General features: G+C 49.9%; 1 protein-coding gene across 1 annotated transcript in view; it reads right to left on the bottom strand.

Moving 5' to 3' along the window:
- The window catches only part of LOC311362338 (putative carboxypeptidase X1), a gene marked incomplete at its 3' end in the record, with an annotated part of 17308 nt that extends 510 nt beyond the window's left edge, over positions 1–16798 (bottom strand). The window contains exons 1-10 of the mRNA XM_084482157.1: positions 16364–16798; positions 14684–14793; positions 13051–13190; positions 12405–12489; positions 10605–10755; positions 8425–8513; positions 8204–8327; positions 5171–5367; positions 3942–4124; positions 26–319 (exon numbers count right to left, since the gene is read on the bottom strand). Of these exons, the coding sequence (XP_084338283.1) occupies positions 26–319; positions 3942–4124; positions 5171–5367; positions 8204–8327; positions 8425–8513; positions 10605–10755; positions 12405–12489; positions 13051–13190; positions 14684–14793; positions 16364–16739 (1749 nt within the window). The 5' untranslated portion in view covers positions 16740–16798. The remainder of the gene's footprint in view (positions 1–25; positions 320–3941; positions 4125–5170; positions 5368–8203; positions 8328–8424; positions 8514–10604; positions 10756–12404; positions 12490–13050; positions 13191–14683; positions 14794–16363) is intronic.
- Between the last annotated feature and the right edge of the window lie 810 nt (positions 16799–17608).

The following is a 17608-nucleotide window of genomic DNA, read 5'->3' as shown; positions in this document are numbered from 1 at the left end:
CCGTGGCGACGACAGACAACCTCACCCCGGGTACGGTGTGCCAGGCGCCGCCGTTGATGATGTTGCGCGTGCGCTGGAAGTCGTCGACGTGGCACATGCGGCGGTCGGGGTTGAGCATGGCCAGGTTGGTGGAGGCGTAGACGGTGGCCAGCCAGCGGAAGAAGCTGTCGTCGGGGCTGGCCGTGTACTCCTTGGGCGCCCAGTCCCTGGTGCAGTCGTGGGGGTACACCACCACCAGCTCCCCCCCGTGGAGGTTGGCACTCAGCACGAAGGGGATGTCCTGCATCCAGCTGATGACCGCCCGCGTCTCCGGGGCAACCTGGAGGGGGTGGTGGAGGGGGAGGAGGGGGGGTAAGGGGGTGGAGGTGGAGGAGGGGGTGGAGGAGGGGGTAGAGATGGTGGAGGGAATGGAGGGGTGGAGGAGGTGGAGAGGGGTGGAGGGGGTGGAGGAGGGGGGGTAAGGGGGTGGAGGAGGTGGAGGAGGGGGAGAGATGGTGGAGGGAATGGATAGGGTGGAGGTGGAGGGGGGGTGGAGGGTGGTGGATAGGGAGGAGGTGGTGGAGGAGGTGGAGGTGGTGGAGAGGGGGGTGGAGGAGGTGGAGGACGGGGGGTAAGGGGGTGGAGGAGGTGGTGGAGGGGGTGGATAGGGGGTGGTGGAGGTGGAGGTGGTGGAGGGGGTGGATAGGGTGGAGGGGGAGGAGGTGGTGGAGGGGGGGGAGGTGGAGGAGGTGGTGGGGGTGGAGGGGGTGGAGGTGGTGGACGGGGGTAAGGGGGTGGAGGGGGGGTAAGGGGGTGGAGGAGGTGGAGAGGGGGGTGGAGGTGGTGGAGGGGGTGGATAGGGTGGAGGTGGAGGGGGTGGAGGGGGTGGATAGGGTGGAGGGGGTGGAGAGGTGGAGGAGGGGGTGGAGGAGGGTGGTGGATAGGGTGGAGGTGGAGGGGTGGAGGTGGTGGAGGAGGTGGATAGGGTGGAGGGGTGGAGGAGGTGGAGGGGGTGGAGGGGGTGGTGGAGGTGGATAGGGGTGGAGGGGGTGGAGGTTGGAGGTGGAGGAGGTGGATAGGGTGGAGGGGGTGGAGGAGGTGGAGGGGGTGGTGGAGGTGGATAGGGTGGAGGGGGTGGAGGTGAGGTGGAGGAGGTGGATAGGGTGGAGGGGGTGGAGGAGGTGGAGGGGGTGGATAGGGTGGAGGGGGTGGAGGAGGTGGAGGGGGTGGAGGAGGTGGATAGGGTGGAGGGGGTGGAGGGGGTGGATGGGAGTGGAGGAGGTGGAGGAGGTTGGGAGGTGGAGGGGGTGGAGGAGGTGGATAGGGTGGAGGGGTGGAGAGGGGGTGGTGGAGGAGGGGGTGGAGGAGGTGGAGGAGGGTGTGGAGGGGGTGGTGGAGGTGGAGGGGGTGGAGGAGGTGGTGGAGGAGGTGGAGGGGGTGGAGGTATTAGGGTTTGATCACATAAGTTGCATTGAAACGCCACATGTATTGCAAGTTAAGACACACATTTTATGGTTAAGTTCAGGTGCTAGGTTAGAGATGGTTAGTTTAGGTGCTAGGTTAGAGATGGTTAGTTCAGGTGCTAGGTTAGAGATGGTTAGTTCAGATGCTAGGTTAGAGATGGTTAGTTCAGATGCTAGGTTAGAGATGGTTAGTTTAGGTGCTAGGTTAGAGATGGTTAGTTCAGGTGCTAGGTTAGAGATGGTTAGTTTAGGTGCTAGGTTAGAGATGGTTAGTTCAGGTGCTAGGTTAGAGATGGTTCATTTAGGTAGTAGGATGGTTCGTTTAAGTATAAGCTTAGAGACGGTTGGTTTATTTATAAGCTCTGTCTCGCGCTGCTGGTATGAAATGCTCGCCCTGGTTGCAGCTTTCACTACACAGCAGCAGGAGTTGGTTGGGCCTGAAGTGCCGAGAGCAGCTTGTACCCAACCCAAACCCTGTCGGGCCTCATGTGCTATGAGACTGTAACCCATTACCTGGAAGACAATAGGACAGGGGAGAGGACAAACAAACCAACGCCAAAACTCCGAAACTCCAAAACAACCAGAAATGGTGGAAGGTTGGGCTTGGGGCTAGCAACCCCAACTCGCAAAATCCTACATGCTACAGAAACGTTGATGAAAACTAAAAAATCCTTGGAAAAGTCTTGGAAAGGAAGACTCTTCAGCGTCCCAAGCTAAAGAAAAAATGACGACGCACATGGAAAACCGTAAGGAGACGCAAGTGCATCCGAAGCTTCTTCTGACCCCTAGATGGTTAGTGTAGTTACTAGCTTGGAGATGGTTCGTTTCGGTACTAAACTAGAGATGGTGAGCTTAGGTTTAGGTTAGAGATGGTTAAGGGTCCAGTCATCGTTATGATGAAAGCGGTTCTCTGCCCTGTCCTCTGGGTGACTCAGGGTGACTAGAAGATCAAGAGATAAATTACATGAAAACACATAAAAAAAACATCAAAGTGTTGGCCCCCGTGGTCCACAGTGAGGGGGGGGTCAAGACCCAGCAGATGTTCCGTGCTAACGTCTGTGAGTCGCCTGTTTTCAGGGAACAGCAGCCTTTGTGTTGCCTAGTGAGCAGCTTTAGTCGCACACTACTTCCTGACCTAGTGCAAACACACAAAGACACACACACACACATACACACACACACACACACACACACATTCGATTAGATTGCATGTACACACACACACACACAGCCAAACACACGTTCCTACCTCAAACACATACACACACAGACACACACACACACACACACACAAACACACACACACACAAATTGGACACATGGTTTGGTCTTTGAGGTTCGAGGTTTGGTTGGTTTGATTTTAGGGTTAGGTTAAGGTTAAGGTTAAGGGTTAGTAGTTAGGGTTAGGTTAAGGTTAAGGGTTAGTAGTTAGGGTTAGGGTTAGGTTAAGGTTAAGGGTTAGTAGCTAGGGTTAGGTTTAGGTTAAGGTTAAGGGTTAGTAGTTAGGGTTAGGTTTAGGTTAAGGTTAAGGGTTAGTAGTTAGCTTTTGGGGTATGAGGTTAGGGTGAGGTTCTATTGTGAGGGGTGAGAGTTTGTTCATTCTCATACTGGGTTTGGGTCTAGTGTTAGGGTAAGGGGTTAGTGTTAGGGTAAGGGGTTAGGTTAGGGTTAGAGTTAGTGTTAGGGTAAGGGGTTAGGTTAGGGTAAGGCGTTAGGTTAGGGTTAGGTTAGGGTTAGGGTAGTGTTAGGGTAAGGGGTTAGGTTAGGGTTAGGGTAAGGGGTTAGGTTAGGGTTAGAGTTAGTGTTAGGGTAAGGGGTTAGGGTTAGGTTTAGGTTTAGGTTTAGGGTTAGTGTTAGGGTAAGGCATTAGGTTAGGGCAGGGTTAGGTTTAGGGTTAGGGGTAAGGTTAGGTTTAGGGTTAGGGTTAGAAGGTCCTACTGGTTGGGGTTAGGGTTAGTGTTAGAGTTAGTGTTAGGGTAGGGTTAGGGTTAGGGTTAGAAGGTCCTACTTGTTAGGGTTAGGGTTAGTGTTAGGGTAGGGTTAGTGTTAGAGTTAGTGTTAGGGTAGGGTTAGGGTTAGGGTTAGAAGGTCCTACTGGTTAGGGTTAATGTTAAGGTAGGTTTAGGGTTAGGGTTAGAAGGTCCTACTGGTTAGGGTTAATGTTAAGGTAGGTTTAGGGTTAGGGTTAGAAGGTCCTACTGGTTAGGGTTAATGTTAAGGTAGGGCTAGGTTTAGGTTTAGGGTTAGGGTTAGGGTAAGGCATTAGGTTAGGGCAGGGTTAGGTTTAGGGTTAGGGGTAAGGTTAGGTTTAGGGTTAGGGTTAGAAGGTCCTACTGGTTAGGGTTAGGGTTAGTGTTAGAGTTAGTGTTAAGGTAGGGTTAGGGTTAGGGTTAGGGTTAGAAGGTCCTACGTATCGTGGAGGAGCCGGTAGGGTTAGGGGGCAGCTCGCTCAAGGGCTAGGGTAGGACCGGTAGACCGGGAATCAAACCCAGAACCCACCACGGCCTCCTCCTTGGTGTAGTACTCCGGGATGGGGATGTAGTGGTTGGGCACTTTGGTCTTCCCCCACTCGGCCTCCTCCTGCGCGTCCCACAGGATGGTGTTCAGGTCCGGGAAGTTGTGGTTGAGGTCGATTCCCTCCACGCTGTAGCGGCCCAGGGCCCAGCCCGACAGCTCCGAGCCCTGCAGCGCCACACCACCACCACCGGGGGACAGAGATGTACTGGGTTCAGATCCCACCACCACCACCGGGGGACAGAGATGTACTGGGTTCAGAACCCACCACAACCAGGGGACAGAGATGTACTGGGTTCAGAACCCACCACAACCAGGGGACAGAGATGTACTGGGTTCAGAACCCACCACAACCAGGGGACAGAGATGTACTGGGTTCAGAACCCACCACCAACGGGGGACAGAGATGTACTGGGTTCAGAACCCACAGAGATGTACTGGGTTCAGATCCCACCACCACCGGGGGACAGAGATGTACTGGGTTCAGATCCCACCACCACCACCACCGGGGACAGAGATGTACTGGGTTCAAAACCCACCACCACCACCGGGGGACAGAGATGTACTGGGTTCAGAACCACACAAGGGGGGCGGGGCAGGACACCCACGGGGGGGGGGGGGGGGGGATTTGGGTTTGGGTTTTTGAAGAGGTAAGGGCTTTTAGTTTGAAAATATCAATATAGTGGGAGGAGCTTACAGGGGGGAGGAGCCTCAAGCCTATGGAACTTTAGCGGCCCTATTTCACCACCAGGTGGGACAGTTTTCCGCCATTACAAGGCGTTTCAAAATCTAAATCTCAAAACCACTTTTTTTTTAAACAGCTCATAATCGCTCATAACTCTCTCACCCTGTGGTAAAATAGTGGCCCTTTAGGTTTGGTAAGTGGGGTTGATTATGGCCTTAAAGAGGAGGGGGGGGGGGGGGCTTTTAGTTTGAAATTATTAAACATGGGAGGAGCTTGGGGGGGGAGGGGGGGGGGGGGAGGGGACCCTCAAGTAGATGTGGCAGGAGCCTACAGTGGGAGGGGCTTGGTTGTGGGAGGGGCTTACCGGTGGGAGGTGCCTAGGTGGGAGGGGCTTGGTTGTGGGAGGGGATTACCGGTGGGAGGTGCCTAGGTGGGAGGGGCTTGGTTGTGGGAGGGGCTTGGTTGTGGGAGGGGCTTGGTTGTGGGAGGGGCCTATATGGGAGGGGCTTAAGGCGTGGGAGGAGCCTACCTTCTCGTAGGCGGTCTCGTAGCCGTCGGGGTTCATGGAGGGCAGCAGGTGGATCCTGGTCTCGGTGACGAGGCGTACGATGCGCTCGTTGCCCCGCTTGTACTCGCGGCACATGTACTGCATGAGGTAGAGCAGCAGCTCGCGGCCCAGGACCTCGTTGCCGTGCATGTTGGCCACGTAGCGGAACTCCGGCTCGCCTGACCACCGCGTCACGCACCAGGTACCATGTCAGGAGATTAGATTAGATTAGATTAGATTAGATTAGGTTAGATTAGATTAGGTACTAAATATACCAGATACCAGGTCAGAACATTAGATTAGATTAGATTAGGTACTAAATATATCAGGTACCAGGTCAGGAGATTAGATTAGATTAGGTACTAAATATACCAGGTACCAGGTCAGGAGATTAGATTAGATTAGGTACTAAATATATCAGGTATCAGGTCAGGAGATTAGATTAGATTAGGTACTAAATATCAGGTATCAGGTCAGAAGATTAGATTAGATTACATTAGATTAGATTAGGTACTAAATATACCAGGTACCAGGTCAGGAGATTAGATTAGATTAGATTAGGTACTAAATATACCAGGTACCAGGTCAGGAGATTAGATTAGATTAGATTAGGTACTAAATATACCAGGTACCAGGTCAGGAGATTAGATTAGATTACATTAGATTAGATTAGGTACTAAATATACCAGGTACCAGGTCAGAAGATTAGATTAGATTAGGTACGAAATATATCAGATACCAGGTCAGCAGATTACATTAGATTAGATTAGGTACGAAATATATCAGATACCAGGTCAGCAGATTACATTAGATTAGATTAGGTACTAAATATATCAGATCACAGATTAGACTAAATAAGGTATTATAATATTCAGTTAGAGTTTAGATTACATTCAATTAGGTACTCAAATATATTCAAGAACAGATTTGATTTTATTAAATTTAATTAGGTACTAATATTCGATTACAGATTGGATTAGATCAATTAAAGTACTATAGCATATGAGATAATATTATATTAAATTAGGTACTATAATATTCGATTGGAGATTAGATTAAATTAAATACTAAAATATTAGATAAGAGATTACATTACAGCTGTGCATCTCTTGCAAAATGAAACATGCTTCATCTCTGTGTCACGGATTTGGAGCCATGGAGCCAGGAGACATTGACTAACCATGATTGTGTATCATTCAATAAACAATCCAAACAAGAATGGAAACTTCTGGAACTGAAACGGCGGGCGCAGCTGAAGGGAACGATTTGTGTTTCACATGAATAATCTAAATAAATATAAAGTTATATAAAGTTCAAAGCAGTGTCATGGCAGTAACCACCATTGTCTGTTTACTGTACTGAGCTCTTTAACACAAAACATACAATTTAGATTTTTCCTTGAGACCCAATAACAAAAAAAACAACATGTGGAGTTATAGCCACCTAATTAAATGTTAAAGCTCAAACATAAACTCTAAAAACTAATCAATCTTGCAGAAAACTTGAAAGTCCCACACAATGTTTTTAACCAAACTGACATTCCATACAGAGTTTAAATCACAGCAATTATCAGTCTGATCTCCACGACAATAAACCGCTCCATATTAGAACCGTTTCTCCCCGACGTCCTTGAAGTACGACGGGCCAGCTAGCCGCTCTCGACACGAACACGTTGGGTGGAACCAGAGCAGTCCGTTGCCAGATTGAGCAGGAAACCTGCCCCAATCTGGCAACACTAGAGTCCGTAGCGTTCAAGCCAAGTCACGCAAACCGCGAGCCAAACCAAACATGGCCGCCCCTCATGGACCTGACCTCAGCAGGGCTACGCGTTCACGTTCTCCGGAGACGGAGGGTCTTTATCTGTCTGTTTACTCTGGCGGTCTCTCCCTTCCCGCCACCCCCGGGGAGACTTATCGGCTATGCATGTCTTAAATAAACAGTACGAAGGCTAAAGGGGGGACCAGACCAGACCAGACCGGACGAGCCCCAGAAAACGCCTCTGTCCCCCCCCCCCCCCCCTCTCCCGACGCTGGACTCGGCGTGTGTATGTTGGGGAGGGGGTGGTGCGCTCTAGCCTAGGCTAGGTGTACGATTTCAACGACTCCATACGTCAAACAAAACAGTGGTGAGTCATTCCAGATCCCAGTTCCATTGGCTTTATTCACAGAGCGGACATCTTGGTTCTTAACCGCCATCTTGGTTCCATCTTGGTTCTTAACACTAGCTTACCGAGATGGAGCCAAGATGGCTGTTTGGTTAACAAGTCCTCCTAACAAACACGTGGCAACAAAAACATGACCCAGAATGTGGGTCAGGTTTCCAAGCGGAGCGGTAAAGGCACCTAGACTGGGTATCCCCACCCCCATCTACCGGCGATTGGTGATTCGCCCTGCACATGGGGATGGCAAGGAACATTTACGTTTAATCTTCCTGTTTCCTATCCCAATCCGTTTGGCACCAATCACCAAGCTGGCTTTTTTCACCTGGCGCGCTACTGGCTGGTTAAAGACGATGACGACAGAGAAGCGTCACAAGCAGCTTTGTGTTTACAATTTACATTCAACATGGCGGCCACCGAAGCAGAGCAACCGCTACCCGTTGATGCAGCCGTCGCTGCTGTTTTAAATTATTTCAGGGGCAAGTTTTCTTTGAGAGCTGAGCAGAAACTTTGCCCTGGAGCAATTCCTCCAAAGAAAGGATGTATTTTGTATTAGTATGCTTTACTGCCGACTGGTTTTGGTAAAAGTTTAATCTACCAGCTACGTCATCCGGATCGTTGGTCTGATTGGTTGAAGGACTGTCCAATTGCCTGCAGCCATTTGAACTACGCCCGCCTCTTGTGCAGGAGAAAATGACGGCACCCTTACCAGACCAACGTGCAATCTACGATTGGACGTTGGTCCGGCAATAGCCAGGCTAAAAGGCACCAATCAACGGGTTTACTGTGAGACCTCAGAGGAAGACTCTGACGCAGACTGACCGCCAGAGGAAGACCCTGGCGGTTTCTCTCCTCACCCAGCTCGTGTTTCCCCGGGTTGTCTGAGATCTCCATGACGTAGAGCTTCAGGCCGTTGTAGCTCTTCCCGATGGTGTAGATACGCGTGATGTCCGGACACTGCTCGCTCACCTCCTTCATCAGCTTGAGGATCAGGGTCAGGGGGGGGAATCAGTTTCAGTTGGGGACCATTAGCACATAATGCTATCAGCTAAGTTTAGCGCGTGAGAGTGACGCTAACCTTCCTCATCTCCATGTAGTTGTGGTGTCTGAAGTCGAGAGCGTCCTTGGAACCGGAGTCTTCGTCGTAGCGCTGTCCTTCAGACGAACCTACGAGGAGAAGGAGGAACCGGTCAGAACCGGTCAGAACCGGTTAGAACCGGTCAGAACCAGTCAGAACCGGTCAGAACCAGTCAGAACCGGTCAGAACCGGTCAGAACCACTTTAGTCAGGGTTGGTTCTGTTGGCTCCAGACCTTCTGGACTGGATGATCAGAAGGGATTTGTATCAGGAAGTGATTGGGCGATAGTGAAAGAACTTAGTGAGAGACATAGTAGAAATACGTAACGTTCAGATGAGTTCTACTGTATTCCAATGCACTTTTGAACCCACCATATTTTTTTAATAAAATGTGCCAGAAAGGTTCCTCAGCGTAAAAACTCTTGTGGACCACTCAACTCAATTCAGAATCCATAACTAATGGTTTTTTTATTTTAGCGATTCAAACTAATCCCATGCGTCCCATTTCACCAGCCCCTGAAACGCCCCTTATCTCCCAGGGTTCATCTGAAACAAAACGTGGCCCCCACCACCAAGGGGAGACGGTGGTGGCTCAGGGCTACAGCGGCTCCATGAAGGCTCAGTCCTGATCACAGCGACCCGGGTTCCATTCCTGCCCAGTGGTCCTTTGCTGCATGTCCTCCCCTCTATCTCCCAGACCTCCCCTCTATCTCCCAGACCTCCTCTCTATCTCCCATACCCCCCCTCTATCTCCCAGACCCCCCTCTATCTCCCAGACCCCCCCTCTATCTCCCATACCTCCCCTCTATCTCCCATACCTCCCCTCTATCTCCCATACCTCCCCTCTATCTCCCAGACCTCCCCTCTATCTCCCAGACCTCCCCTCTATCTCCCATACCTCCCCTCTATCTCCCATACCCCCCCTCTATCTCCCAGACCCCCCCTCTATCTCCCATACCTCCCCTCTATCTCCCATACCTCCCCTCTATCTCCCAGACCTCCCCTCTATCTCCCATACCTCCCTATCTCTATCTCCCATACCTCCCCTCTATCTCCCAGACCTCCCTATCTCTATCTCCCATACCTCCCCTCTATCTCCCAGACCTCCCCTCTATCTCCCATACCTCCCCTCTATCTCCCATACCTCCCTATCTCTATCTTCCATACCTCCCTATCTCTATCTCCCATACCTCCCCTCTATCTCCCATACCTCCCTATCTCTATCTCCCAGACCTCCCTATCTCTATCTCCCATACCTCCCTATCTCTATCTCCCATACCTCCCCTCTATCTCCCATACCTCCCTATCTCTATCTCCCATACCTCCCTATCTCTATCTCCAATACCTCCCTATCTCTATCTCCCATACCTCCCTATCTCTATCTCCCAGACCTCCCTATCTCTATCTCCCAGACCTCCCTATCTCTATCTCCCATACCTCCCTATCTCTATCTCCCAGACCTCCCTATCTCTATCTTCCAGACCTCCCGATCTCTATCTCCCATACCTCCCCTATATCTATCTCCCATACCTCCCCTCTATCTCCCATACCTCCCTATCTCTATCTCCCATACCTCCCTATCTCTATCTCCCATACCTCCCTATCTCTATCTCCCATACCTCCCCTCTATCTCCCATACCTCCCTATCTCTATCTCCCATACCTCCCTATCTCTATCTCCCATACCTCCCTATCTCTATCTCCCATACCTCCCCTCTATCTCCCATACCTCCCTATCTCTATCTCCCATACCTCCCTATCTCTATCTCCAATACCTCCCTATCTCTATCTCCCATACCTCCCTATCTCTATCTCCCAGACCTCCCTATCTCTATCTCCCAGACCTCCCTATCTCTATCTCCCATACCTCCCTATCTCTATCTCCCAGACCTCCCTATCTCTATCTTCCAGACCTCCCGATCTCTATCTCCCATACCTCCCCTATATCTATCTCCCATACCTCCCCTCTATCTCCCATACCTCCCTATCTCTATCTCCCATACCTCCCTATCTCTATCTCCCATACCTCCCTATCTCTATCTCCCATACCTCCCCTCTATCTCCCATACCTCCCTATCTCTATCTCCCATACCTCCCCTATATCTAATCTCACTCTATGATGAATAAACCTTTAAAAAAACAAAAACAAAAAGGGGCAGCGATGTTCCGGGTCAGTGCGTACCGGGCACCCTGCAGCCCAGGATCTCGGCCCGGAGGCAGATGGTGCCGTTGACGAACCAGGTCTGGGGGTTGATCCGGAGGTAGCGCGCCGCGGTGGGCGTCGGCAGGGCGGCCAGCACCGGCGTGTACCAGTCCTTGTTCCCCTCGAACACCTGGGAGAGAGAAGAAGAAGCGGCTTCAGGGGTCAGAGCGACACCGGAGGCTCGACGGAGGCTCTGGTCTGTGGTCTCATACTAGAGATACGTCTTGTTCAGATCATGAACCCACCACTCTCACGCACTTGTTGTATGTTGTACGTTCTGGTACTTAACAGTAGGGCTGGGCGATTGATCTAATTTTGATCGCGATTTCGATTTCAGAGTGAAACGATCACCAAACTAATATAATCGAGTTGAAATGATTTTATTTTATTTTTTTAATAGAAATGGCAGAACTGCTGGATTTATATCTGGACTTTATTTTCTATTTGACCATTTTGTGTATTTTTTTAAAGGGGAAATTTCTCATTTAAAAAGTGTTTTTTTTGGAGAGAAATTATGAATAAATGCATCATGTTTTCAAACTCAAAAATAATCATTTGAATAATCGAATTTCATCATAGAGTGAATAATAATTTCAATATTGACCAAAATAATCGCGATTATGATTTTTTTCCATAATCGAGCAGCCCTACTTAACAGTACTAAACAGTACCTAGCACTGTGGAGCTATCGAGCTATCTTCGTTGTATACGGGCAGTGTTGGGGGTAACGAGTTACAAAGTAACGGATTACAGTAACAATATTACTTTTTTTGGGTAACGAAGTAAAGTAACGCATTACACTTAAAAATATCGGTAACTACACTACTTTACTAGACTATAGGAACGCGCGTTCCTGCGTTAACCAAACCGTGTTTGCCTGTGTGTAAAGTTCTGATTTGTTTAAGTGGTGCGTGCATGCGTTGCTGCCTGTGTGCGTGCTGCTTGCCATCGGCACGTTGCCATAGCGATCGATTTGAGTGACGTAGCTGCTGGTGCGAAGGAGAGAGGGAAATGGAGATAGAGACGGAGACGGAGACAGGGGGTTTCGGCCAGTGGCGATATCCTCACTACTTTCAGTTTATAACTCGAAAAGGACAAAAATATTCGAGTGAAATGCACTCAATGCCCATGGCGACAGGCGTCTTTCGACTGTCCCAACCCGGATTTAGAAAAATACTAGATCAAATTCATGCGACGCGCAAGCCAACACCCGACAGGAAAACATTAACCCATTACCTGGACTAGTGTTATTCCGACGTGGAATCAAAGCTCAAAATAACTCAGTCAGTCCCTGGATCGTGTGTCCACCACCGCGGGCATTTGGTCCGCCAACAACAAAAGTTACTTAGGAATGACGGTGCACTGGATAGACAGCATTAGTTTTAAACAATTTTTTTGCCATGTTTGCCATGAATCTAATAACAAGCTGGTTTTGTTCTCATGTTTCCAGACGCCTGTGTTTTGAAACTGTGTTGCTACTGATCGACCATAGCCTCCTTCATCCTGCTGTGTGTGGATTTTACAGTGAGCCATATTTCTTTGTGCAGACAGGGCTATTGTTCTTTCATATGGTTTTAGATGCCGTTTTGTAGACATTTATACAATAAACACTAAGTGATGATAGGGCTATGATGTTTGTCCATGTATCTACACAGTAAATTAAGAAACGGCAAAGTAAAGTAATAATTAGTGCAGCTACTTTTCAAATGCAGTAGTAACTAGTAAAGTAATCTCGTTACAATTGACAGAAGTGACTAGTAATAGAGAGGCCGGGCTCACCGCCTCCCGGGTTCCGTTCATGCAGGGCGTCCAGCGGACCGAGTCGTTGCTCAGCTGGACCTTGTAGGTCTCCACCCAGTCCCAGCTGCACACACCAGGGGTCACACAGAGGTCACACAGAGGTCAAACACCAGGGGTCACACAGAGGTCAAACAGAGGTCAAACACCAGGACAGGGTCACACAGAGGTCAAACACCAGGACGGGGTCACACAGAGGTCAAACAGAGGTCAAACACCAGGGCGGGGTCAAACAGAGGTCAAACACCAGGGCGGGGTCAAACAGAGGTCAAACAGAGGTCAAACACCAGGGCGGGGTCAAACAGAGGTCAAACACAGTGAACACACAAGCATATATTAGCTAGCCACTGATAGCCTTGCTTTTCTAGGATCGAGGATGGGGAAGGAGTAGGAGGAGGACGGGAGGAGGAGGAGGAGGAGGAGGAGGAGGGGATGGGAGGGGGAGAGGGAGGAGGAGGAGGAGGAGGAGGGGGGGATGGGAGGGGGAGGAGGGGAGGGGGAGAGGGAGGAGGAGGAGGAGGAGGAGAAGGAGGAGGAGGAGGAGGAGGGGAGGGGGAGGGGGGGATGGGAGGGGGAGGAGGGGAGGGGGAGAGGGAGGAGGAGGAGGACGGGGAGGAGGCCTGCTGACCTCCAGACGGAGCTGCGACCCTGCAGGATGACGGCGGTGAAGAGGGTCATCTGGACCGCGTCCACCTCCAGCCACTGCTGCCGGTCCTGATGCTGAGCGCACCACGCCCCGTCATACAGGTCGCCCTCCTCGATGCCCGACTGCAACATAGCCCAGAATCAATCATACATAACCGATAATCAATAATACATAACCCATAATCAATCATTCATAACCCATAATCAATAATACATAACCCAGAATCAATAATACATAACCCAGAATCAATCATACATAACCCAGAATCAATAATACATAACCCATAATCAATCATTCATAACCCATAATCAATAATACATAACCCAGAATCAATAATACATAACCCAGAATCAATCATACATAACCAATAATCAATAATACATAACCCATAATCAATCATTCATAACCCATAATCAATAATACATAACCCAGAATCAATAATACATAAACCCATAATCAATAATAAATGAACCCATAATCAATAATGCCATCTTATGATAATCAGTAATATTATCATCAGATAATAAGCCTCCCTCCACCACTCAATACACCACCCTCCACCTCCACCACTAGATACACCACCCTCCACCTCCACCGCTAGATACACCACCCTCCACCTCCACCACTAGATACACCACCCTCCACCACTCAATACACCACCCTCCACCCCCACCACTAGATACACCACCCTCCACCACTAGATACACCACCCTCCACCACTAGATACACCACCCTCCACCACTAGATACACCACCCTCCACCACTAGATACACCACCCTCCACCACTCAATACACCACCCTCCACCACTCAATACACCACCCTCCACCTTCACCACTAGATACACCACCCTCCACCTCCACCACTCAATACACCACCCTCCACCTTCACCACTAGATACACCACCCTCCACCTCCACCACTAGATACACCACCCTCCACCACTAAATACACCACCCTCCACCTCCACCACTAGATACACCACCCTCCACCTCCACCACTAGATACACCACCCTCCACCTCCACCACTCAATACACCACCCTCCACCCTCCACCACTAGATACACCACCCTCCACCACTAGATACACCACCCTCCACCACTCAATACACCACCCTCCACCTCCACCACTAGATACACCACCCTCCACCACTCAATACACCACCCTCCACCTCCACCACTAGATACACCACCCTCCACCCCCACCACTAGATACACCACCCTCCACCACTAGATACACCACCCTCCACCACTAGATACACCACCCTCCACCCCCACCACTAGATACACCACCCTCCACCCTCCACCACTAGATACACCACCCTCCACCCTCCACCACTAGATACACCACCCTCCACCCCCACCACTAGATACACCACCCTCCACCCCCACCACTAGATACACCACCCTCCACCCTCCACCACTAGATACACCACCCTCCACCCTCCACCACTAGATACACCACCCTCCCAGGCGTTCCTCCCTCTCCCCGGCGGGGGCCCGGTGGCGGGGGCCCGGTGGCGGGGGCCCGGTGGCGGGGGGCCCGGTGGCGGGGGGCCCGGTGGCGGGGGCCCGGTGGCGGGGGCCCGGTGGCGGGGGCCCGGTGGCGGGGCTCTGACCTGGATGTTGAGGCGGGCCCTGTGGGCCCCCAGGCCCGGCCTCTTGACGGAGGAGGCCCGCAGCTGGTTGTCGTCCACGCGCAGCGACTCCAGGCCCAGCGGAGGACACTCTGCATGGGACACAAGCAATGAGGACGCACCCCTCCTCTGGAGGTCCGGGCGGGGGTCTGGGTGTATGTAGGTGGTGGGCGGGAGATGATGTTCTGTGTGTGTGTGTGTGTGTGTGTGTGTGTAGATGTTGTGTTGATGTTGTCAAGATGTTTTACCGTGATTGCAACACGGTGCAGTGGGATTCTTATTCACATGTTGTGTTTATATGGTGTGTATGTCGTTGCTTGAGGTTGTGTACATGTGTGCATTTTGTGTGTGTATGTTGTGTATGTTGCGTATGTTGTGTATGTTGTGTATGTTGTGTTGATGGGTTTATTGTGTGTCTTCCCGGCAGAGAGTTTTCTCCTCTCCTGAGTTTTCTCTTGAAAACGTTGTGCATTGTTGGAATATTATCTGGTATTTCAGATCAATTGTTCTCCCTCCCTCCCTCCCTCCCTCCCTCCCTCCCTCCTCCCTCCTCCCCCAGTGCACACACACACAAAAATACCTTTAATCCTCCGTGTCAGTTCCCGGGAATTTCTGAGACATACCCCCCCCCCCCCCCCCCCCCGACCCCCGCATCTGGACGAGCACAGAGAGCTGACTGTGGTTATGGACAGTGTTGTGCAAGTTCATACTTGACATGAACTAGTTAAAAGTTCAGACAAAAGAAAATGAATAAATTCACGTTCATAGTTCACCAATTCAGTTTTTTTAAAGTTTTTTTTAGAAACTGAAGAAAAACTGTATTCTGTGCTTATCTTTTAAAATGAATCCTCTCCATTACCAGCTGCTCATCACTACAATCTCAAATTGTTGTGGATATTATTTGTACACATTGTTTCATTCATCACAACTAAGGCAGTAAATCTATTTAATAAACACGTCATCTGGACCTAAGCATCAATTCAGAACGGAATGTCACAAAATCTGAACTAGTTCAAGTTCAAGTTCTTTAGTTAAAAAAAAATGTTATGTGTTCAGTTCAAAGTTCATATAAAAATGAACTTGTTCAATGAACAACACTGGATATGGAGATGCGTGGAAGCGGCGCTGTGTGTGTAACTTGAGACGCGCCTGGAACGTCGAAAGTCCAGCGGCAGGAAACTCGCCGGAGGGAGAGAGAGAGACTTCACGGTTTAAAGCACCATTGGACGCACCAGAGAGTCTGTTTAAACCGCACTGGGTGGCTTCAGAATATGACATGCATCGTTTTTTTTCTTTTTTTCTTTCTTTTTCTTCTTTTCTTTTTTTTTCTTTTGGTCACTTTTTTGGCCTATTTTAAAAGTCGTACGCCTGTTTAGTTGCATATCTAATAATCATAAAATCAACATAAATCACAAAGTAATCCATTAGGTTTTACATTTATATGATATAGTTATTATTTAAGTATTTCTAAGTATGCTCAAGTAATGCTTTCCATGACCAACACAAAACATGTTTGAAGTGCATTCAAACGTTATGTTTATGCAGAATATAGAGCATAGGAATATATAACCTAAAACAATGCGTTACATTTCACCATTGCTCCATATTTCTCCACATTCCTGCAAAATCAACACGTGAAATAAAAAAACACGAAATCAATACCCAATCCCTTTGTGGCGGCGCCGGCCTGCTGGCTCTTCTCGTCTCCATCGACTTCCTCTGAGTCCTCCTCCTTCGGTTTCCCCTCCTTGCGTCTCCTCTTCTGGGGTCTTCCCCGGGAGCTGCTGGTGGTGGTCGTCAGCGGGTCCGGAGGAGCTGTGGTCTGCAGCGGTGTCCGCAAAGTGCCGTTGTGGTGTGGAGGGCTGTTGGGAGAGGTGACTGTGGGGGGCGCAGTGCTGTTTAAAGTCGGTGAGGTAGGCCTGCTACTCACGGCGGTGTAGTGTTCGTTTGAAAGGGCTTCGCTGTCCGCCAAGGTCCCGCCGTTGGATAGACTTAACAGAAGAATCGCCGCAGGAAAAAAGCACCAGTGCATTTCCATCTTGCCGTCACTCAGTTTGTTGCAGACCAGGCACACTGGACATCGGAGCACACCGCGGACCTACTGTACCCGCTCTCCATCACACCCCTCGCCCCTTATCCCACCTCCTCCCTCGCAACCCCTCCTCCTCCTCCTCCACACTCCTAAACCCTCCTCCCCACTCCTAAACCCACCTCCTCACTCCTAAACCCTCCTCCTCACTCCTAAAACCACCTCCTCCTCACTCCTAAACCCACCTCCTCACTCCTAAACCCTCCTCCTCACTCCTAAACCCTCCTCCTCACTCCTAAAACCACCTCCTCCTCACTCCTAAACCCACCTCCTCACTCCTAAACCCACCTCCTCCTCACTCCTAAACCCACCTCCTCACTCCTAAACCCACCTCCTCACTCCTAAACCCACCTCCTTGCTACCGAGCCAAAAACCCGAATCCATAACGGTCAAAGCTGCAAAACTAGAGTCTTTGATTGTATGGACATAATAGCCCATGTATTCTAACCCAACCGGTTCCAGCAGACCAGATGTTTTGGGCTCATCGGCTGCTCATCGGATGTATCTTACACTCTGACATATATTTTCCGCTGGTGGAAACTCTTTCCCACTACTGACATTTTTTTATATTAAATACTGTCTCAATGATTCTCAACTCATCTTTGTGCGCCTACACTGCAACAGGCACTGTTGAATAATCTTGACAAGTAACACATTTGACCACTATTAATTTAATAATCATATTTCATGAACTTTTTTAGAAAGTATGGAGTCACTAAAATTGTACTTTGTTTGGGATTCAAATATAGTTAGTTATATAGCCTACAAGTAATATAATTATGTGTATTCTGGATGGTATTTTATTTGTGCATTTTGTG

Source organism: Micromesistius poutassou (assembly GCF_964030765.1).
Source record: "Micromesistius poutassou genome assembly, chromosome: 17".
NCBI lineage: Eukaryota > Metazoa > Chordata > Actinopteri > Gadiformes > Gadidae > Micromesistius > Micromesistius poutassou.
The sequence above is the reverse complement of the archived record's forward strand: the minus strand, read 5'-3'. Positions and strand labels throughout refer to the sequence as shown.